Below are 24,623 nucleotides of genomic sequence, written 5' to 3'. Positions count from 1 at the left end.
AGATTCCATCTCTTTATTTAGGGAGTGAGAGAGAGACAATGTACAACTTCATTTGTAAGAAAAGGAAAGGGTTTGAATTAGATGATCCAAAAGTTTCTCCCAGGTCTCAATTTCTGATTCTGCATTAGCCATATTTTACACAGCAGGGTCTCTGAACTCCTCCAAACCAGATGTGAGTGGTGTTTTATTACAACCCAAAGTATAAAATAAACATCCATCAGCCTATACTGATACATATATATATATATATATATGTATGTATATATATATATATGTATGATTAAATAAATAAACAAATGAGGAAAAATGAATCTCTCATGCAGAAAATTTCCAAATAATTTGTGTAGCTACTTTGCCTTCTGGGAGGTGGAACTCCCCAGCTGAAATTGAAACCAGGTGTGTACCATGGCATTAATCCACTCAGTTTTGTGGTTTTCTTCAGCAACACTTTAGCAAACTGTGTAGTAAGAGAGAAAACAGGAATATGAATTGATTCAAGGTTGAGGCTTGAAGTGGGGATACAATGAAATAGGAGACTAAGATGCTCTTAAAAGATGCTTACTCCTTGTAAGGAAAGTTATGACCAACCTAGATAGCATATTCAAAAGCAGAGACATTACTTTGCCAACAAAGGTCTGTCTAGTCGAGGCTATGGTTTTTGCAGCGGTCATGTATGGATGTGAGGAAGCGCTGAAGAATTGATGCTTTTGAACTGTGGTGTTGGAGAAGACTCTTGAGAGTCCCTGGCACTGCAAGGAGATCCAACCAGTCCATTCTGAAGGAGATCAGCCCTGGGATTTCTTTGGAAGGAATGATGCTAAAGCTGAAACTCCAGTGCTCTGGCCACTTCATGAGAAGAGTTGACTCATTGGAAAGACTCTGATGCTTGGACGGATGGGGGCAGGAGGAGAAGGGGATGACAGAGGATGAGATGGCTGGATGGCATCACCGACTTGATGGACGTGAGTTTGAGTGAAATCCGGGAGTTGGTGATGGACAAGGAGGCCTGGCGTGCTGCAATTCATGGGGTCACAAAGAGTCAGACATGACTGAGCAACTGAACTGAACTGAAGATGCTGAAAATCCTGACAAGCACATGGCTGAAGTCATGCTAGCTGTGAAAATGCTGAGGATCTGGCTGAAGATCGCTGGAACTGATGACTGGCTTGAAGGATGAGGATGACTTTGTGTAAGAGCAAGTTGACCAGGTAGACTTCTATTTTGACTATGGCAGGGGATGAAGGGTGAGAGAACAGCAGGACTGAATGGTCTTAAGGCTAAGATTTTAAGCAGGCTGGATGCAAGCTTGAGGGGTGTCAGCCACTGAGCTCTCCCTATCCTGGATCCCCCACGAAGGAAGTTATCAATATGTCTGTAGTTTAGTGTCACAAATAGAAGGATAGTGAGGAACTCCTTGGCTGCTTTTGAAAAATTGCAATTGGGAACTTCCTGTTTTCATCCACTTCTGAGAAACTGGACATTTCTTGAAAGCATTGGCCATGTTCATCATTGACTATGAATCTGAGGCGTTTTTCCTTCCACTTTATAGAGGTATGATTAACAAATAAAATCATACACATTTAGGTTATACAACATCATGTTTTGATAAACATATACATTGTGACATGATCTCTGCAATCAAGCTAACTCACATGTCCATCACCTGATAGAGTAATTCTTTTTGTGTGTGGTGAGAACAAGTGAGATCAATTCACTTAGTAAGTTTCAAGGATGTAATACACTAACTATAATCATCAGGTTGTATGTTATGTCTCCAGAGCTTATTGTGTCTTCTAACTGAAAGTTTGTACCCTTTGACCAGCATTTCCATTTTGCACTCACTTTATAGCCTTGGTAATCACCATTCTCCTCTCTATGAGTTTTTAGATTCCACAGATAAATGATATCATACAACATTCATCTTTCCTTGACTGGATTATTTCATTTATATTGTCCTCTGGCTTCATTCATGCCATTGCAAATGACAGAGTTTCCTTCTTTTAGGGTTGAGTACTTTGGCCACCTCATGAGAAGAGTTGACTCATTGGAAAAGACTCTGATGCTGGCAGGGATTGGGGGCAGGAGGAGAAGGGGACGACAGAGGATGAGATGGCTGGATGGCATCACGGACTCGACGGATGTGAGTCTGAGTGAACTCCGGGAGTTGGTGATGGACAGGGAGGCCTGGCGTGCTGTGATTCATGAGGTCGCAAAGAGTTGGATACGACTGAGCGACTGAACTGAATATTCAGATATATACATATATATATATAGTATCTTCTTTATTCATTCATCTATTGATGGACACTTAGGTTGTTTCTATATCTTGGCTGCTGTGAATAATGTTGCAATGGACATAGGAGTGCAAATTTTTTTGTGATAGTAGTTTCCGTTTGCTTTAGACATATATCCAGAAGTGGGATTGCTGGATCATACCGTAGTTCTGTTTTTAATTTTCTGAGGACCCTCCCATACTGGAGAGTTATCATGTTTGTCTTCGTATTGAAGAGGCTAAGAGAAAACCAGTGTGGGGGATATGGAGCAAATGAGAGAGGATGTGGCAGACGATTTAGGCGTAATATTTCACCTTTGACATACTGGAGAAATATCTTAAGAAAGACCAAAAAAAAGCTGTTTAGAACTTTCAGAATGTGGGAATAAAGAGATCAGAAGTCCTGTTCTCCAGTTTAACCTAACTGGTAAAAACCATATATTTTATATATGCTTATGTCACATATTATTAAATGATTGTACTGTATATATTAAATTGGGTTTCCCATGTGACTCGGTAAAGAATCCGCCTGCCAAAGCAGGAGATGTGGGTTTGATCCCTGAGTCGGGAAGATCCTCTGGAGAAGGAAATGGCAACCCACTTCAGTATTTTTGTCTGGAGAATCCATGGACAGAAGGAGCCTGATGGGCCACAGCCCATAGGGTTACAAAGAGTATGACACAACTAAGCAACAACAAATATATTAAATTATATATGCATTACATATACATATATAGATATAGATACAAAATAATCACTTAAAATCTCTGGAAATTATTCTTAAGGGTGCATGACAAGTGCAGAAACATTCATTTAAGAAAATGAACCAAATCCTGTAATAATAGTGATAGTCAGGGGCGGTTGAACCATGGCCCAGTTCTTTATCACCCCACCCTTAGCTCCACGATACAGAAGCTCAGTCCTGGGTCTCTGGGTGCTCTATTGCAGGCAGATACAGTGAAGAAGGTAAGTGTTACCCTCTCTCCCACTCCCACCCCAGCTCCCAGTCTAAAGTACTGGTTTCCCCCTGGAAGGGGCAAGTTGCCTGTGCTTCTCATCCCCTTCTCCCAGGGCCAGGCTGCAGAAACTGGAGATTCCAGGCCCCAGAGTATGCACCCTCCCCCACGCAGCCCCCATCCATAGGGGAGAAGAGGTTCCTCAGGGGCAGCAGGGCAGAGAATGCCAGCGATTGGGAGGTGGGGGAGAAAGTGAGTGGCCACCTGTAGGGGTGAGGTTTATTTTTGTGGGGACAAAATTGTTCTCAGCAGTTTTACTAACGATTACATAACCCTATGGATTCACTTTTTAAAATTAGAGTGTATGCTTTAGATGAGTATTTTATATAATGTATAAATTATACTTCAATACAGCTGTTTAAGAAGTCAAACTGCTAGGCCCCTCAGCTGTGCTTTGACATTTTGCCAATGGCCCAGGCTGAGCAAAACTAGACAAAACAATTTTTAAGAGTTGAGCGTTTACTCAGACATTTTTGAGGATGAAATTCGCTGCATCCTCTCAGTGTCTTCTCTCTAGGAAGACCTACCTGTGGAAATTCCTACCGTGTCTCACTACCAGCGTAGTATATTTCTTCCTGACAAATCTTCCTATAGATACAGTCAGTCACAACACTGATGAGTTCTCTCTTTTCATGTTTGCTTTTTGAATGAATAAAACAAAATTAGTGCCTCTGTGCCAGGAAACCAGTAAGATCTGGCTATAAATTTCAGGTACTAAACCTAATCCAGGCTTGATTTTATGTTTCCTGCCTTCATTTTCTCACCTGTTAGCTTTAAACTTTATTTTCTTATCATATGTGTGTATTTTAATAACCTATTTTTAATTGCTCCTGGAACAAAACAAAACAAAAAAATAGTTCCCAATACTCCTAAGGAACCTTTCTTGGAGTGTGTTTCCAGCTAAATCAAATGAAAATTATGAGGGTAATTCAGGCAGCATGTAGCAGGAAAATATGTTTCATCACCAGGGTTCTCCTTTAAATGCTACTCTTCAACCTACTCTACCAGTCGGCATAGACTGTTCTGTGGGGAAAGAAAGAAAGATCTTTTGTAACTCGTTTTGAAGGCTTTTTGATGAGCCTTGAATCTCTAATCTGGGGAAGCTTAGGCAGATGAGTGGAATAAACACCCAAACACCATTCTCTGAGAGGCCAAGATGGGATTTCTGACTGGGATTCATTGTTCTGAGGTATTAGCACAAGGACACATGACTGTGATGGAGTCAAGTGTCGACCACAATGGTGCCACTGGCAGCATCCTAGACGGAACCCGGCTATGCCTTGCCTCCCTTTGTTTCTGCCTGAGTTCCGTTCAAAACTCTGTAACCCAAACTGTGAGCAATAGGATCTGTAAGCCAAATGATTCCTACCCAATAAATTCCTTTTCTTTTCAGATCTACAGATCCAGGTTTGTGGGCTCTTCTCAGAAATCTTGATGAGTACACAGGGCCACTCTCATTTTCTTTCTTTTTTAACCAATTTTTATTGGAGTACTTGACTTACATCCGTTGGATCATCAAAAAAGCAAGAGAGTTCCAGAAAAACATCTACTTCTGCTTTATTGACTATGCCAAAGCCTTTGACAGTGTGGATCACAGTAAACTGTGGAGAATTCTGAAAGAGATGGGAATATCAGACCACCTGACCTGCCTCTTGAGAAACCTATATGCAGGTCAGGAAGCAACAGTTAGAACTGAACATGGAACAGCAGGCTGGTTGCAAATCAGGACAAGAGTATGTCAAGGCTGTATATTGTTACCCTGCTTATTTAACTTATATGCAGAGTACATCATGAGAAATGCTGGGCTGGATGAAGCACAAGCTGGAATCAAGATTGCCGGGAGAAATATCCATAACCTCAGATATGCAGACACCACCACCCTTATGGCAGAAAGTGAAGAAGAATTAAAGAGCCTCTTGATGAAAGTGAAAGAGGAGAGTGAGAAAGTTGGCTTAAAGCTCAACATTCAGAAAACTAAGATCATGGCATCCGGTCCCATCACTTCATGGCAAACAGATGGGGAAACAGTGGAAGCAGTGAGAGACTTCATTTTGGGGGGCTCCAAAATCACTGCAGATGGTGACTGCAGCCATGAAATTAAAAGACGTTTGCTCCTTGGAAGAAAAGTTATGACCAACCTAGACAGACTATTAAAAAGCAGAGACATTTTGGATCCCCCCCCCCCTCAAAAAATGAAGTCTGCCACTGTTTCCCCTGTCTCCCCATCTGTTTGCCATGAAGTGACGGAACCAGATGGCATTATCTTAGTTTTCTCAATGTTGAGTTTTAAGCCAACTTTTTCACTCTCCTTTGGAGTGTGAAATTCTTCAAGAGATGGGAATAACAGACTATCTGACCTGCCTCCTGAGAAATCTGAATGCAGGTTAGGAAGAAACAGTTAGAACTGGAAATGGAAGTTCCAAATAGGAAAAGGAGTACGTCAAGGCTGTATACTGTCACCCTGCTTATTTAACTTATATACAGAGTACATCATGAGAAATGCTGGACTGGATGAAGCACAAGCTGGAATCAAGATTGCTGGGAGAAATATCAATAACCTCAGATATGCAGATGACACCACCCTTATGGCAGAAAGTGAAGAAGAACTCAAGAGCCTCTTGATGAAAGTAAAACACGAGAGTGAAAAAGCTGGCTTAAAGCTCAACATTCAGAAAACTAAGATCATGGCATCCGGTCCCATCATTTCATGGCAAATAGATGGGGAAACAGTGGCTGACTTTATTTTTCTGAGCTCCAAAATCATTGCAGATGGTGACTGTAGCCATGAAATTAAAAGATGCTTACTCCTTGGAAGGAAAGTTATGACCAACCTAGACAGCATATTAAAAAGCAGAGACATTACTTTGCCAGCAAAGGTCTGTCTAGTCTAGGTTATGTTTTCTCCAGGAGTCATGTACGAATGTGAGAATTGGACTATAAAGAAAGCTGAGTGCTGAAGAATTGATGCTTTTGAACTGCGGTGTTGGAGAAGACTCTTGAGAGTCCCTTGGACTGCAAGGAGATCCAACCAGTCGATCCTAAAGGAGATCAGTCCTGAATGTTCATTGGAAGGACTAATGTTGAAGCTGAAATTCCAATCCTTTGGCCACCTGATGTGAAGAAATGACTCATTGGAAAAGACCCTGATGCCAGGAAAGATTGAAGGCAGGAGGAGAAGGGGACGACAGAGGATGAGATGGTTGGATGGCATCACCAACTCAATGGATATGAGTTTGAGTAAACTCCGGGAGTTAGTGATGGACAGGGAGACCTGGTGTGCTGCGGTCCATGGGGTCACAAAGAGTTGGACACAACTGATCAACTGAACTGAGCTGATATATAGGTATATATGTACCCCTCCCTCTTGAGCCTTCCTCCCTCCTCCTGTCCCACCCCTCAAGGTCATAACAGAGCACCAGGTTGGACTCCCTGTGTTATATGGCAGCTTCCCACTAGCTAGCTATTTCTCACATGATAGTGTATATCTGGCAATGCTACTGTCTCAATTTGCTCTGCCCTCTTCTTCTGCCACTGTGTCCACAACTGTGTTCTCTAGGTCTGCGTCATCTTCACTCCATCCCTGCAAACAGGTTCATCAGTGCTATTTTTCTAGATTCCATATATATGCCTCAATATATGATATTTGTAAAACCTTGTTTTTTTAAAACTTAACTTTGTAAAATTCCAACCACATTCTAAAGTCCTTTCTCATTTTTTAATGATTTCAATGTTTTTATTGTATGAATAAAATACAGTAAATTTAACCTAGTTCTAGGCGTAGATATACAAGTTGTTTTCAGTCTTTCCTCTGATAAATTATGCTGAAATAAATTATATAAAAAGAATTTTCTGAATATGAGATAAAGTCATAAAAGTAGAATTGTGGTGTCAAAGGGGATGTGCAACCCATAATTGGAATGGTTTTGTCAAATTGCCCTCCACCCGTATTGTATCAGTAGTAACTACCACCAGTATTGCCTGAGTGACTGTTTCCACAAACCTCACCAACAAAGTGAGCTAAATCTTTGCTAATCAGATAGGTGAAAATTGCTTCACTGAAGTTTTAATCTAAAATTCTCTTAATACAGAGAGGTTGTATGTTCTTTTTAAAGAACTATTTCTATAAACACTTGTTAGGTACATCCTTTTCATAACAAATGTGTCAGGAACTGTCCTTCATACAGCAAGGATATTTGCTCTATGTTTGGTTTTTAAGTTGCAAACATTCTCCTAATTTATGATTTTCTTTTGACTTTGTTTCATTTTTTTAGATGTGCATTTTCTTTTCATATTTATGAGGTTAGTTTATACACATCTCTTTAATGTATTTTGAATTTTTTGCCATACTTAGAAAGTTATCCTCACTATGTGAGTATTAAAAAATATTTCATAATTTCTTCTATTTCTTTTATAGTTACATATTTTTCATATAAATATTTGCCCTTTTGCAATTTCCTTTGGTTAAGGCAGGAGGTATGAACCATATGTATTTTTTCCCATGACTAATCAGCTGCCTGTGCAAATCACAAGAAAACTGTGGAAAATTCTTCAGTTCAGTTCAGTTGCTTGGTCATGTCTGACTCTGCAACCCCACGGACTGCAGCACTCCAGGCCTCCCTGTCCATCACCAATTCCCGGAGTTTACTCAAACTCATGTCCATTGAGTTGGTGATGCCATCCAGCCATTTCATGCTCTGTTGTCCCCTTCTCCTCCTCCCTCAATCTTTCCCAGCATCAGGGTCTTTTCCAATGAGTCATTTCTTTGCATCAGGTGGCCAAAGGATTGCAGTTTCAGCTTCACCATCAATCTCTCCAAGGGATATTTAGGACTGATTTCCTTTAGAATGGACTGGTTGGATCTCCTTGCAGTCCAAGGGACTCTCAAGAGTCTTCTGCAACACCACAGTTCAAAAGCATCAGCTCCTCAGCACTCAGCTTTCTTTATACTCCAACTCGCACATTCACTTGTGACTACTTTAACTAGATGGACAAAGTAATGTCTCTACTTTTTAATATGCTGTCTAGGTTAAGTTAAGTTCAGTCGCTCAGTCCTGTGCAACTCTTTGTGACCCCATGAATCACAGCACACCAGGCCTCCCTGTCCATCACCATCTCCCGGAGTTCACTCAGACTCACGTCCATCGAGTCAGTGATGCCATCCAGCCATCTCATCCTCTGTTGTCCCCTTCTCCTCCTGCCCTTAATCCCTCCCAGCATCAGAGTCTTTTCCAATGAGTCAACTCTTCGTATGAGGTGGCCAAAGTATTGGAGCTTCAGCTTTAGCATCATTCCTTCCAAAAAAATCCCAGGGCTGATTTCCTTCAGAATGGACTGGTTGGATCTCCTTGCAGTCCAAGGGACTCTCAAGAGTCTTCTCCAGCACCACAGTTCAAAAGCATCAATTCTTCAGTGCTCAGCCTTCTTCTCAGTCCAACTCTCACATCCATACATGACCACAGGAAAAACCATAGCCTTGACTAGACGGACTTTAGTCGGCAAAGTAATGTCTCTGCTTTTGAATATGCTATCTAGGTTGGTCATAACTTTTCTTCGAAGGAGTATCTTTTGATTTCATGGCTGCAATCACCATCTGCAGTGATTTTGGAGCCCCAAAAAATAAAGTCTGACACTGTTTCCACTGTTTCCCCATCTATTTCCCATGAAGTGATGGGACCGGATGTCATGATCTTTGTTTTCTGAATGTTGAGCTTAAGGCAACATTTCCACTCTCCTCTTTCACTTGCATCAAGAGGGTTTTTAGTTCCTCTTCACTTTCTGCCATAAGGATGGTGTCATCTGCATATCTGAGGTTATTGATATTTCTCCCAGCAATCTTGATGCCAGCTTGTATTTCTTCCAGTCCAGCGTTTCTCATGATGTACTCTGCATTCAAGTTAAATAAGCAGGGTGACAACATACAGCCTTGACGTACTCCTTTTCCTATTTGGAACCAGTCTGTTGTTCCATGTCCACTTCTAACTGTTGCTTCCTGACCTGTATACCGATTTCTCAAGAGGCAGGTCAGGTGGTCTGGTATTCCTATCTCTCCCAGAATTTTCCACAGTTTATTGTGATCCACACAGTCAAAGGCTTTGGCATAGACAATAAAGCAGAAATAGATGTTTTTTTTGGAACTCTCTTGCTTTTTCCATGATCCAGTGGATGTTGGCAATTTGATCTCTGGTTCCTCTCCCTTTTCTGAAACCAGCTTGAACATCAGGAAATTCACGGTTCACATATTGCTGAACCCTGGCTTGGAGAATTTTGAGCATTACTTTACTAGTGTGTGAGATGAGTGCAATTGTGTGGTAGTTTGAGTATTCTTTGGCATTGCCTTTCTTTGGGATTGGAATGAAAACTGACTTTTTCTAGTCCTGTGGCCACTGCTGAGGTTTTCAAATTTGCTGGCATATTGAGTGTAGCACTTTCACAGCATCATCTTTCAGGATTTGAAATAGCTCAACTGAAATTCCATCACCTCCACTAGCTTTGTTCGTAGTGATGCTTTCTAAGGCCCAATTGACTTCACATTCCAGGATGTCTGGCTCTAGATGAGTGATCACACCATCGTCATTATCCAGGTCATGAAGATCTTTTTTGTACAGTTCTTCTGTGTATTCTTGCTACCTCTTCTTAATATCTTCTGCTTCTGTTAGGTCCATACCATTTCTGCCCTTTATCGAGCCCATCTTTGCATGAAATGTTCCCTTGGTATCGCTAATTTTCTGGAAGAGATCTCTAGTCTTTCCCATTTTGTTGTTTTCCTCTATTTCTTTGCATTGATCGCTGAAGAAGGCTTTCTTATCTCTTCTTGCTATTCTTTGGAACTCTGCATTCAGATGCTTATATCTTTCCTTTTCTCCTTTGCTTTTCGCCTCTCTTCTTTTCACAGCTATTTGTAAGGCCTCCCCAGACAGCCATTTTGCTTTTTCACGTTTCTTTTCCATGGGGATTGTCTTGATCCCTGTCTCCTGTACAATGTCATGAACCTCATTCCATAGTTCATCAGGCACTCTATCTATCAGATCTAGGCCCTTAAATCTATTTCTCACTTCCACTGTATAATCATAAGGGATTTGATTGAGGTCATACCTGAATGCTCTAGCGGTTTTCCCTACTTTCTTCAATTTAAGTCTGAATTTGGTAATCAGGAGTTCATGATCTGAGCCACAGTCAGCTCCTGGTCTCGTTTTTGTTGACTATATAGAGCTTCTCCATCTTTGGCTGCAAAGAATATAATCAATCTGATTTCGGTGTTGACCATCTGGTGATGTCCATGTGTAGAGTCTTCTCTTGTGTTGTTGGAAGAGGGTGTTTGCTATGACCAGTGCATTTTCTTGGCAAAACCCTTTAGTCTTTGCCCTGCTTCATTCCACATTCCAAGGCCAAATTTGCCTGTTACTCCAGGTGTTTCTTGACTTCCTACTTTTGCATTCCAGTCCCCTATAATGAAAAGGACATCTTTTTTGGGTGTTAGTTCTAAAAGGTCTTGTAGGTCTTCATAGAACCATTCAACTTCAGCTTCTTCACCATTACTGGTTGGGGCACAGACTTGGATTACTGTGATATTGAATGGTTTTCCTTGGAAACGAACAGAGATCATTCTGTCTTTTTTGAGATTGCATCCAAGTACTGCATTTCAGACTCTCTTTTTAACCATGATGGCTACTCCATTTCTTCTGAGGGGTTCCTGCCCGCAGTAGTAGATATAATGGTCTGCCAAGTCACTTCTGTCGTGTCCGACTCTGCGTGACCCCACAGATGGCAGCCCACCAGACTCCCCCGTTCCTGGGATTATCCAATCAAGAATACTGGGGTGCGTTGCCATTTCCTTCTCCAATGCCTGAAAGTGAAAAGTGAAAGTGTAGTCGCTCAGTCATGAAGAAGGGCAAATCACCATACAAATAGTGTCATTTACATAGATTAGAGGAATAATATCGGAGTATAACATACTGGTTTATCAAGTAGATTCTGAGCCCAAAAGGCGGAACCAACTTGAAGACAGAGTTTGGGGTAAATGCATAGTACATTAGCATAGCTTAAGATAAATATTTCCATAAGAAAAAGGCAATGGTTAACTTCAGGTGAAACCAGATGTCCTGGCAACACAGAATTTTAAAAGAAACCTCCTTTCAAATTTGTATAGAGAAGGAAAAAATATCGCTAGTTTGTTTCCTCCTGCCGCTTAAGAGAGATAAAATGTCTGACACTTGCAGGCTATTTCCTCCATTTGGAGACCCCTGGCCTTCCTGCCTGTTACCCTCTCATTAACCAGTTGTAATCATCTGAGTTCAATTCACCCGTTCCAGTCCATTTTAGTTCGCTGATTCCTAGAATGTCGACGTTCACTCTTGCCATCTCTTGTTTAACCACTTCCAATTTGCCTTGATTCATGGACCTGACATTCCAGGTTCCTATGCAATATTGCTCTTTACAGCATCAGACCTTGCTTCTATCACCAGTCACATCCACAGCTGGGTATTGTTTTTGCTTTGGCTCCATCCCTACATTCTTTCTGGAGTTATTTCTCCACTGATCTCCAGTAGCATACTGGGCACCTACTGACCTGGGGAGTTCCTCTTTCAGTATCCTATCATTTTGCCTTTTCATGCTGTTCATGGGGTTCTCAAGGCAAGAATACTGAAGTGGTTTGCCATTCCCTTCTCCAGTGGACCACATTCTGTCAGACCTCTCCACCATGACCCGCCCACCCTAGGTTGCCCTGCAGGCATGGCTTAGTTCCATTGAGTTAGACAAGGCTGTGGTCCTAGTGTGATTAGATTGACTAGTTTTCTGTGAGTATGGTTTCAGTGTGTCTGCCCTCTGATGCCCTCTTGCAACACCTACCATCTTACTTGGGTTTCTCTTACCTTGGGCGTGGGTTCTCTCTTCACGGCTGCTCCAGCAAAGTGCATCCGCTGCTCCTTACCTTGGATGAGGGGTATCTCCACACCGCCGCCCTTCTTGACCTTCAATGTGGGATAGCTCCTCTAGGCCCTCTTGCACCCTCGCAGCCAACACTCCTTGGACGTGGGGTGTCTCCTCCCGGCCGCCACCCCTGGCCTCGGACTCGGGGTGTCTCCTCTCGGTCAGTCCTGCGCCGTCGCAGCCTAGCACTCTTGTCCGCTGCCCCTGACCTCAGACGTGGGGTAATTCCTCTTGGCTGCCACCCTTCGGGCATGGGGTCCTCCCGGCTTCTGCCCCTGACCTCGGATGTGGGGTAGCTCCTCTCGGCCGCACTTAGGACTGAGCTTAGTGCGCCGGTCGCAGCCGCCTGCGCTTCCACTGAGTGTGTGCTATCTAGGGTGGTCATAGCTTTTCTTCTGAGGAGCAAGCGTTTTTTAATTTCATGGCTGCTATCACATCTGCAGTGATTTTGGAGGCCCCCGAAATGAAGTCAGCCACTGTTTCCCCATCTATTTGCCACAGAGTGATTGGACCAGATGCCATGATCTTAGTTTTCTGAATGTTGAGTTTTAGGCCAAAATTTTCACTCTCCTCTGTAACTTTCATGAAGAGGCTCTTGAGTTCTTCTTTACTTTCTGCCATAAGGGGGGTGTCATCTGCATATCTGAGGTTATTGATATTTCTCCTGGAAATCTTGATTCCAGCTTGTGCTTCATCCAGTTCAGCGTTTCTCATGATGTACTCTGCATATAAGTTAAATAAGCAGGGTGGCAATATACAGCCTTGACGTACTCCTTTCCTGATTTGGAGCCGGTTGTTGTTCCATGTCCGGTTCTAACTGTTGCTTCTTGACCTAACTATAGATTTCTCAGGAGGCTGGTATTTTCATCTCTTTAAGAATATTCCCTGGAGAAGGAAATGGCAACACACTCCAGTATTCTTGCCTACAGAATCCCATGGACAGAAAAGCCTGGTGGGCTGCTGTCCATAGGGTCACACAGAGTTGGACAGGGCTGAAGCGACTTAACGTGCATGCATGCCTTGGAGAAGGAAATGGCAACCCACTCCATTATTCTTGCCTAGACAATCCTGTGGACAGAGGAGCCTGTTGGGCTGCGCTCTGTGGGGTAGCACAGAGTCAGACACGACTGAAGTGACTTAGCAGCAGCAGCAGCAAGAATATTCCAGTCAGTCAAAGGCTTTGGCGTAATTAATAAAGCAGAAGTAGGTGTTTTTCTGGTATTCTCTTGCTTTTTCAATGATCCAAGGGATGTTGGCAATTTGATCTCTGGTTGCTCTGCCTTTTCTAAATCCAGCTTAAACATCTGGAAGCTCACAGTTCATGTACTGTTGAAGCCTGGCTTGGAGAATTTTGAGCGTTACTTTACTAGTGTGTGAGATGAGTGCCATTGTGTGGTAGTTTGAGCATTCTCTGGAATTGCCTTTCTTGGGGACTGGAGTGAAAACTGACTTTTTCTAGTCCTGTGGCCACTGCTGAGTTTTTCAAATGTGCTGGCATATTGAGTGCAGCACTGTCACAGCATCATCTTTCAGGATTTGAAATAGCTCCATTGGAATTCCATCACCTCCACTAGCTTTGTTCGTAGTGATGCTCCCTAAGGCCCACTTGACTTCACATTCCAGGATGTCTGGCTCTAGGTGAGTGATCTTACCATTGTGGTTATCTGGGTCATGAAGATCTTTTCTGTATAGTTTTTCACTGTATTGTTGCCACCTCTTCTTAATATCTTCTACTTCTGTTAGGTCCATGCCATTTCTGTCCTTTATTGTGCCCATCTTTGCATGAAATGTTCCCTTGGTATCTCTAATTTTCTTGAAGAGATCTCTAGTCTTTCCCATTCTATTGTTTTCCTCTATTTCTTTGCATGGATCACTTAGAAAGATTTCTTCATCTCTCCTTGCTATTGTTTGGAACTCTGCATTCAAATGCATATATCTTTCCTGTTCTCCTTTGCCTTCAGCATCTTTTCTTTTCTCTGCTATTTGTAAGATATATATGATGGATAACACCAATCATATGCTTTGGATTTCTTAGGCATTTTCAGTTCAGTTCAGTTCAGTCGTTCAGTCGTGTCCGACTCTTTGTGACCCCATGAATCGCAGCACGCCAGGCCTCCCTGTCCATCAGCATCTCCTGGAGTTCACTCAGACTCACGTCCATCGAGTCTGTGATGCCATCCAGCCATCTCATCCTGGGTCTTCCCCTTCTCCTCCTGCCCCCAATCTCTCCCAGCATCAGAGTCTTTTCCAATGAGTCAACTCTTTTCATGAGATGTCCAAAGTACTGGAGCTTCGGCTTTAGCATCATTCCTTCCAAAAAAATCCCAGGGTTGATCTCCTTCAGAATGGACTGGTTGGATCTCCTTGCAGTCCAAGGGACTCTCAAGAGTCTTCTCCAGCACCACAGTTCAAACACATCGGCATTGCAAATTTCTCTGTATTCACTGGGTAGTAGCCCCATTTTCTTGCTGTAAAATTTCTTAGCCTGAAAATTTCATGCGATACAAAAGTAAAGGAGGAATTTAGCGAATCCATAAATAAAAGTGCTGGCAAAGGCACTATGCACAAAAAAGACAAAGACTCTTGAGGGTCCCTTGGACTGCAAGGAGATCCAACCAGTCCATTCTGAAGGAGATCAGCCCTGCAATTTCCTTGGAAGGAATGATGCTAAAGCTGAAACTCCAGTACTTTGGCCACCTCATGAGAAGAGTTGACTCATTGGAAAAGACTCTGATGCTGGGAGGGACTAGGGGCAGGAGGAGAAGGGGGCCACCCAGGATGAGATGGCTGGATGGCATCACTGACTCGATGGACGTGAGTCTGAGTGAACTCCGGGAGTTGCTGATGGACAGGGAGGCCTGGCGTGCTGCGATTCATGGGGTCAAAATGAGTCAGACACGACTGAGCGACTGAACTGAACTGACTGATGTACAGAATATGTATCTCTTCCAGCAAAAAACAACATGCTGTCCTTCAAGAGGAAAGAGTCCAGTGTAATCAATGTACCAGCAGCTAGTCATCTGGTCCCATGGTACCATACCAGAGGCTCTACATTAGGTCCTATATTAGCAAGGAGGTCTTTCATCCATGAAGATCACATCAGTCTTAGTGAAAGGGAAGTCTGTTGAGCCTATGCACAATTTTCTGTTTTCCAAGGTAAAATGTGAATTCCAGGAAGATAAAATAATATGAGTGTTAATTCTTATTGGATACCCAGACCCAAGCACTTTGAATGAATCAATGAAATAATGAATGAACACTGAGTTTTAGTTCTGGTTTTCTTGGAACTGAGTGACTGCACAATGCTGAGGTTTCCCTTTTCTGTACTGCTTTTCACTTAACACTAGCATATATATATTTCTTCTAACTGTCTCAAATATCTTAACCAATATAATCTTTCAATTGTCATTTACTCTCACACTTTGCTTCTCAAGAGAGTAGGAAATTCCATGGTTCTCTTCTTTTACATTCTCTTCCATAAACTGACAGTTATTTAATTGCTTTATTGTAGTATTATTTAATTCTATAAAATGTTTAAGGTTTTATAATGTAATGGTATTAATATTAGAATCAGACTAAAAAGAACAGCATATACAATTAATGCTTTATTTAGTATACACAACTAATGCTTTCAGGTGATAGGAAAATGAGTGTTTAGGGAGAAAATGTTTTATGATACAACTTACTGTAAAATATTTTTAAGTGAAAATTTAAATTGAATCAAAGTATTTAAGTTGTATAATATAGTATTGTTTACCATTACCCAGCTTCAACAAGGATTAATTCATGGCCAATGTTATTCATCTGTACTCATACCCCTTCCCTTCTTCTGCATTATTTTAAAGCAAATTCTAGATATCATTTCACTCTTAAATCATTGAATATAGTTCTAAAAGAACTGTTGTTTTTTTTTAACAAAACCACTATTCTTTTTTCATATCTCAAAAAGTAAACATGATTTGTTAATTTATTAAACAGTGTTTAAATTTCTAATTGTCTCAGATGTTACAAATAACTTTCATTTTTACCGTTTATTTCATTAATTTTGGGTTGAAATAAGATTTATATGTAGCAATTGATTATTAATAGCACTATTTTAGCAACTGTTAAATAGCTATGTTAAAAACACGGCAACCATCTTTAAAATCTCTTTGAGACTTACCTGGTGGTCCAGTGGTTAAGCCTTCCCCTTCTTGCAACCCACAGGTTCAATCCCTGGTCGGGGAGCTAAGATCCTTCATGCCTTTGGGCCAAAAAGCTAAAACATAAAACAGAAGTAATATTGTAACAAATTCAATAAAGACTGTTTAAAAAATGGTCCACATTAAAAAAAAAAAGTTTTTTAAATCTCTTTTAAGTGATAGTTGTTTTCCTCCTTGTCCTCATCATTTTCCTCCTTGCCCTCAGCCTTTCTACAGGTCTCCATACCACTTGCTTCTCTTTTTCCAGCTCTCCCTCCTACACTCTCACTACTGTTTGTTGAAGAAACTAGGCTGTTTGTTCCGTAGAGGTTTCTTCCAAACTTTAGTTCTAGCCGAAATTTTAAAAAATGCAAATCTTATTCAGAAATTTGTGCAAACAATTTACATGTGTGGAATGTTTCACCAGTTCCAGGTTTTGTTCACATTTAAGTGACACATTTCTATGTATGCGTGAGTGCTCAGTTACGTCCAAGTCTTCTGTCCGTGGGATTTCCCAGGCGAAAGTACTGGAGCTGTTTCTCCTCCAGTTACATTTCTATGTGGGCTATCAAGAGACATCTCAATATTGCTACTATGCTTCAAGGGTTCCGTATTGGTCTGAACTTTTATATTTCTCACATAAAAAAAGTGTATATTATTGCTATCAAGGAGAAGAACATTCAATCAGACTGGAAATCTGTTCTTCACTGGGGAATAGATTTGTAGCTTGAGTGAAGAACTGGTACATGATGCTGTTTCTCCCTACTCCCAGAGCTTTGTACCCATGAGCAACATTTGTTTGTTTGTCAGTAAAATATTAGCCCTGCAGACTTGTATTGGCAGAATTTTATTTCATCTTTATTTAGTAACTTGATCTCCATAAGACCAACAACAATATGATTTCATTTGACACCAAAATCACCTTGAACTTGAACAGAAAATGTACATGGTTATTTGTGATATTTGAATGGTGAAATGCACGATGGATTTTGACTTTTCTTCAAAGTTCATTATGGGCAACATGTCACAATACAAGCAGAAAACATATAATAGTGGAGGTAGATTTTCCTATCAAGGTCATTTAAAAAACAAGCTTCCTCTTTATTGCCTGGAGTAAGTAACCTGCCTTGAACTGGCAATTGCTTCAACACCAATAGAATATTAAAAATCAGTGTGTTGATGAATGTATCTGTTTTTAGTCTGCCTAGAGCTGGAATGGACATATGAACAGATTTCTAGAAACAATGAAATCTATAATAAGGTATCTTATAATTGCAAATATGATTTATTTTTGGTCTTTAATTAACCTAATGGAAACAAATTTCTAGAGTGAAAGTAACATATGTTTTTGGCAAAAATATAGAAAAAGGCAATGTTTCCTGGGACCAGACAACAATTGCATATTGTTACCCACTGAGATTTAGGTTTGTGTTTAATTTTCATGCTTTTGAAAATATACTGTTTGTAACAGAGCAAGTCATGATCCCTTAAAATCAAAAACTTTATGCATCATAAAGGTTTTATCTATTAAAATGGTTTATAAAGTGACAAACCGAAATGTTAAACCCTAATTTTGAATTTGAGATCATTTGTATTTTATGCTATATATTTGGGGATAAATATTTTGCAGAGACAAAATGTTCCATTGCAGTTATAATTTAGTCAATGCTTTGAGTTGTCACCACATCTAACAAAATTATGATTTCTGACTTACCTGCCAAACTAAGGGGCAATTATTAAACAGTGTTCACATTTCTGGAAATTAGATTCCATTGCACCTTGTGGATTCCTTCCTTTCACATTTAGAAAGGAGCAAAGTTCTGCAAGAAACTCACTAAGCTGCAAACTTCATGAACAAATAACTGCTCTGATGAGCCCCTAAAAATCCTTTCATTTACTATTGAAAAATTGACACTTCAGTCCTAATCTTGCACAATAACAACTTGTTCTCAAACTAAATTTTTAAAAGTTGGAACATTTTATATCCTTTGAGAAGAGATTATTAGAAATCAGAATTTGGGATCTGGATTAAAATAAAATGTGTAGGCAGTAACTACTTATGTTATTAATTCCATTCTACATTGTGATTTCCTAAAGCGAACAAAACATAAAGGCCCCAGATCAGCAACATTCTAAAACTGGTTCCTGCAGTCTGATGGGCCACCTTCCCCTGTACCCAAATTTATTAATAACTCCAGCTGAGAGTTGAAGATAAACCGTTTCCCTCTGCAGATACTCGGAACACTGGCCATTCTTCCTTCCTAAAGAAGAGAATTTGCTGGCTAAAGATAGTGGATTGAGATATGAGTCAATTTGTGATGCATACCATTGGGGTGCCTATCTCATGAATGAACACAAACATTTATAGAAGCACACACAAACACAAATATTCAGGTTAGATAGTGAAAGGGCACCTTTTAATATCTGTTGGAAATGGGAGAACTGTAAGGTCTTCTATTGACTATTAGCTAAGTAGCCCTTTTCATCAATTTTCAACACCCTCTTCCCCAGCGGCCACCACTCCAACTAATCTCTAAGCTCATCCTGTCTTTAAAGAGATTCTCCTTGATGTTCAGTGAGTTCTAACAGCTTTGTCATAAATCAAAGTTCATCGATGATTCACCTCCTGACAAGTAGTTCTCCTGAGTGCTTAGTTTTGAGAATTTCCTTTTGGCTTCTCCTACATAATCATCACTACTTCAGGCTACTGAAACCTGTGATCAGACAGACAACGGTTCCATTGCCTGTCTTCTCTGGAATGGCTGCCCCATCCCAAATCAGACCTGCAAAAGGTCATCCCAGATTACAATAGCAGATCCTCTATACCTCGGTCCCCTCAACAGACCAATTCTATCCTTCCCTAGAAAACTTTTTCAACACAAGTCGAGGTACACTGGCAGGGGCTAAAAGATGGGAGGGCCACTTATAGTGCTTCCTAACTGTGAGTGTTTTATGGCTTGGTATTTTCCTCAAATACGCTCATTTTCTTTTCTACCGGTAAAATTGTGTAACCTTGAAAGTCTGGGAGAATTACATCCTGGTTTTGAGAATAAGTTCAAATACTTATTGAGAATAAATTCAAGAGGCAAAGGCCATTTTCTGCCCTTTATAATGACCTCTGACTTCCTTCTGTGTACCCAAAGAGAACAAACGCTTTCGAGATCCGACTAAGCCTCCTTGGAAAAAGTGGATGCCTGTAAGCTAGGAGACATTTCCCCCAAGCTCCCTGGGGTTCAGGCAGCTCTGAGGGAATGTGGCCAGCACCTCGGACAAGATTTTTCACTTGGCTGCGATATTCAACAAGAATGGCCGTTCTGCCAGCCTTGTAGATTCAGAATTTATCCACCTATGGAATTTCAAAACTCTCCATCTCTTTCTGAAGTTAAATCTAACAGGGATCTAGTCTCAGCAAAGGATAAGGGGAGGGATCTATTGTTCATATCCTTTGACCTCCTCCACAAGAAAAGAGAAAGGTCAAGAAAAGAGAAAGTTTGGGGTTCGATTTCCAGATTGCCAGATTGGGACTTCAGAGTCCCAGTGCCCCGAGGGGCGATGGGTTGACTGATGAAGGGCGTGCGTACCAGCTCAAGGGCTGAGAAGTCTAGACGCGACCCCTGCACGCGGAACCAGGAATTCCCTACTCTCGGAAGCTCTGCTGTCCACTCCGTGCCCGGGGCCTTGGGCTCCCCAACCCGAGAGAGGCTCCAGTGGAACTTGGCGAGGGTGTCCTGTGGGACCCGCTCACCCACTCGTTGGTGGTCGCCTCACCCAGGGTGTCTACCACCTCTCTGACTCTTGGACCCCCGAGGAACCCCTCCTGTCGTCGGCTCTCGGATCCTGGAAGCCGTCAATCCTTCCACTACCTGGAAATGTGGGGCTCTGGTTGACAAGGAAATCGCCGCCTCGCCGGGAGGCGCCCCCTGCCTATCTTCCTTTTCTCCAGCCTGCCGTCTCTCGCCTCATTTCCTTCAGCGCCCCTCAAGACTCTCTTTGAGGCCAGATCAAAAAGTTAAACTCCTTCCCCCGCACCTCTCTTGCGACCTTCGACCATCGAGGCACTAGGAGGGCGTGGAAGACCGCCCTGCCCCCGGGAGAGGATCCTAAACTCTTGGTGAGGATCCGCGGTGGGTCCTGCATCATAGCCTGGCCTAGCCGGAGCGCCAGGCCGAGGGAGGGGCCGAGAAGCACTCCGAGGCTCCCGGGGCTACGGGGACCCCTGCTGCCCACTCCCCCCACCCCTAGCCTCTTTCCCTGGATGTGGCCCCGCTGCAGCAGGATGGCTGGGCTGGGCTGGGAGCTTGTCTGGCAGCTTCTACTGAGCAGCTAATAGTATAACAACCCGGCTTTGATAAATCTGAACTAATTACCCCTCTTAATTAAAGTCTTTAGCAGTTGTTTCACTGTTTTGGCAAGAAAACAGGAGAGACTTGTAGTTAGAAAACACCAGAGCCCGAGCTCACAGCAGAGCTGCTGATTAACACTTGAAGCATTTCAAGGACCTGGCACCCGCCACAGTTTGGTTTTCATCCATGTTTCCTCCTTGAATGGAGGTATATTCGTCTGCAAACATACATAGACACATAAAAACATGCAGGCTCCCTTTGCCAGCTGTGTACAAGTCAGTATGTGCCTCCAGGATATGAACAATAGATCCCTCGTTTACAGGGCATCCTTGTAATCCTGTGTGAAGAAGCGTATTACATGTACCTTCCAGATATGTTGTTCCCAGTTAACTTTGCACCACAAACACATCCGATGGTCCAGGACAGAGATATGCTCCTGTTAGAAAGCGCCACATCTTCTGTCTTTGAACTGAAATCAAATTTTGTTACTTTACCAAAGTTGTAACAATTTGCTGTTATTTGGACAGACTATTATTTGCTCTTGGTGAATGTTTTCACCAAGATTGTCGGTACCAGTCTATGGTTGAATATTTTAAAATAGAAGAGGGCTGAGGGGGTCAGAATCAGTGATCTCTAGCTGAAAAACAGGAACAGAGCCCTGAAGGTTGTTGATTAAATAAGCATGTTCCAAGGATTTATTTCCAACAGTCAATGACTCAGTTTTCACGTGCAAGAATCAAAACCAAACTTTCAACTTCAAATTCATCCATAATGAACCACCCTTATCTAACGTGTATGTGTGCATATGTGCATGTGCGCTCATGAATGTGGCAAGTGTCTTAACAGACACACACGTCTATGCGTGTATATATAACATACACACAGAGTTTGTTTTTGACCTCAGGGAAAGAGAAAATGGTAATAAACAATCGGCAGGCATCTCAAGATTGCAGAATCAACACAATGGGAATATATACAATAATAAAATTAAAACGGTTGCAGCATCCCCGCGTAGGATAATACAGATCTCAATAAATACAGCAGAAAATTTGTTTTAAAAAACAAAAGAAACACCATCTCTCCACCCGAGATGAAAGTCTTTCCAAATTAAAAAAAAAATCAGAACACAAACAAACCCCCAAGTTTTCTCATAATTGTTAGTGCCTATATAGCATATAATACACGAAACCATGTAGCAGGTGCATGCAAGAGGCGAAAACACCGGGGGATTCAGAGGCTTCTGGTTGGCGCTAACGCGTAGGGCCCAACATGCCCTGGGTTCTACAGACGAGTTTGGGTAGAGAGGTCCAGCTCTATCCCACCAGCTGCTTCGGGAGTGGGGACCCCGGCTGGGGCGGGGAAGAGACTTTGGCCTTGATCACTGGTGGCCCGGATGGAGCCCAGGCTGCAAGGGCCCCGGGGGCGGCAGCGGCGGCGGCAGAGGCGGCAGCGTCGCGGGCGGCGGCGGCGGCTGGAGAGGGGGCGACGGGTCCGCACCTGGCTCCCCAGCCGACGGGCGCGGCAGACCCAGGCCGCTGTCGTGTAGCTTCCGGACGTGCTTCTTGAGGTCAAAGTTCCGGCAGAAGCCCTTGCCGCACGTGGGGCAGGTGAAGGGCTTCTTGTCATTGTGGGTGTGCATGTGGAACGTGAGGTTGTAAACCTGGTGGAAAGCCTTGTTGCAAATATTGCACTTGAACTGCTTCTCCCCGCTGTGGGTCAGCTTGTGGTTTTTGTAATTCCCTGCAACAGACAAACGACAGGGACGTGGACCTGAAAAGAGAGCTTGAAAAGGGATGAGCAGACGATGGAAGGACCAAGAGGCGGGAGAAGAGGGGCCACAGATCCGACAGCCCCGGGCAGGACTTAGATGCCCACCTGCACTCGGCTCCCCGAAGTTATATTTAAATATCGACAATGAGGTCGTTCCCGCCACATTTCAATACAATAGTTATTAATCCAACTGTATAAAACGAGAACAAGAGGTTAAAAAGAAATATTCCCTCTGTGTAAGAGCCATGCCTTTGTCTAATCCCACTTAGGGTAGGAGGTTGGAAAGGCAACGCAGGCGCTGGTAGCTAGATGCACTTAAAACGCATCTTCTAAAACAGCCTCCAGAACTGAGGGCTTTCGGTAAGACTCCCGCGAAAGACAACGCCTTCTGGGTTCCATACCTTTTTGATGAAATCCTTTGCCACAGAATTCACACACAAACGGTTTGTAGCCTGCGTGTATTCGGGTATGCGTGTTTAAAGTAGAACTTCTATTAAACGCTTTGCCACACTGGTTACATTTATGGGGTTTTTCCTAAGCGGAAAGAAGAAACAAGCAGAGAAATGAAGGTACGTTGTTACTGAGTGGAGTCTGAAAAACTGAAAACACTGTCATGCTCTCCCTCATGCTTTTAAGCAGAACAAAGGCAAACAATACCGGCATTTCCCCTTCGTCCAGCCCGCACATTTCAAACAAACCTTAACTGTAGGGAGTAAGAGTTTATCGGCCATTAAGACAAAAACAAAACCGTTCGGAAACAAACCAGGTGAAACTGATACAGTCGAACACACCTGGGTGTGGATGATCTTGTGTCTGCACAGGGTGCTGGCTTGCCGGAAGCCCTTTCCACACACTTTGCAAACGAAGGGCCTGGCTCCCGTGTGCACCGGCATGTGACGGGTTAAGTTATAGTGCGCGTTAAAGACCTTAAAATTAAACACAAGTACAACAGGTTAGCCCAAACAGCCCTTGGAGATCACCCCCGGGTAGAGGAAAGGGAAGGAGGTGATAACACTCTGATAAATGTATACAAATAATTACAAAATAAATTTAGAAGGAAGGAAGGAAAGAAGACTCACCGCCCCCGCCTCCCCACCCCCTACCCCCAGTACTTGCCTTTCCACACACTTCGCAAGTGAAAACTTTGGGCTTGGTGTTAGGAGAGCCTCGGCTGAAGTCAGAGGTTTTGAATGCTATTTTTTCCGACAGAAGCTGGGCGCTTTCTTTCATGTAGTGCTGCAGCTGAGCCTGAGACAAGTCTTTGAAAGCTACTCCCGAGGGGTACTTCTCCACCGCCGGGACCACCAGTTTATTCCTTTCCGCTAAATACGTTTTTGGCTGCGGGTGTAAAGGGGAACTGAGGAAGTAGGAGGCCACCGGGTGGATGTTGACGCCGGCCGCCGGGTGGCACGGGCCGTCACCTCGGTTCAGGTAGCACAGGGCGCCCATGGCGTGGAAGGAGGAATGGTTGACCACCCGCGGCCTTACCAGCTTGTACTGCTGCAGCGGCAGCGCGTCGCGGGCCAGGTCACTCTTGAGACTCAGCGCGCAGTTGAGCAGGTCGCTGCAGCTGAACGCGGGCGCCGCGGGTGCTGAGGCTGGGGCCCCCGGAGCCTCGAGACTCGCCTTCCGGGGCTCCGAGCCCGTCATCCCCGCCTTCGGGTTCGTGTCGTACGCCACAGGCACGAAGGGGATCATGCAGGGGATCGACGAGTTAAGATGCAGCGAGTGCTTGGGGTCCCCTTTGGGCACGGATCCCTGCAGGAAGTGGGGGACGGGCAGGGCTTTGGGCTCGGGGGTGCGTGCCATGATTCTTTCGATGGAGAAAGCCAAGGGTTTGGAGGTGTTCATCACGTTGCCCCGGGCCGGAGCAGTCGCTAACATTTTGGCAGTCGCGTTGTGGCAGCTACTGTCCATGTCGGAGTCGCCAGCGTCCGTCGTCAGCCGGGGCCGGGTTGCGCCGTCGTTGCCTTGTTCCCTGCTTGTCACAGACCTGCGGAGAGGGGGACGGGCACCATCACCACCAGCAGCCTCTTCCTCCTCCTCCCCAGCATCACCAGCCGAACCTGCCTGCCCAGCCCAATGGACTCCTGCCAGCCCATCGCAGAGTTCT

General features: G+C 43.3%; 1 protein-coding gene across 2 annotated transcripts; it reads right to left on the bottom strand.

Moving 5' to 3' along the window:
• On the bottom strand, window positions 21,408–24,623 carry FEZF1 (FEZ family zinc finger 1). Of its 2 annotated transcripts, XM_018047518.1 has the most exons (5): window positions 23,999–24,497; window positions 23,627–23,848; window positions 23,302–23,436; window positions 22,912–23,044; window positions 21,411–22,480 (listed from the first exon to the last, which is right to left on the bottom strand). In XM_018047518.1, the coding sequence occupies exons 1-5, from the start codon at window positions 24,425–24,427 to the stop codon at window positions 22,119–22,121; spliced, it is 1,281 nt and encodes a 426-aa protein (XP_017903007.1). In that variant the 5' UTR covers window positions 24,428–24,497; the 3' UTR covers window positions 21,411–22,118. The 2 variants fall into 2 exon arrangements, with proteins under 2 accessions (XP_017903006.1, XP_017903007.1); XM_018047517.1 differs by having other exon boundaries at window positions 21,408–22,480; window positions 23,627–24,623.

The sequence above is a fragment of the Capra hircus genome, chromosome 4 (genome assembly GCF_001704415.2).
Source record: "Capra hircus breed San Clemente chromosome 4, ASM170441v1, whole genome shotgun sequence".
Taxonomy (NCBI): domain Eukaryota; kingdom Metazoa; phylum Chordata; class Mammalia; order Artiodactyla; family Bovidae; genus Capra; species Capra hircus.
Note: the sequence above shows the minus strand (reverse complement) of the source record. Positions and strands in the feature narration are given on the sequence as shown.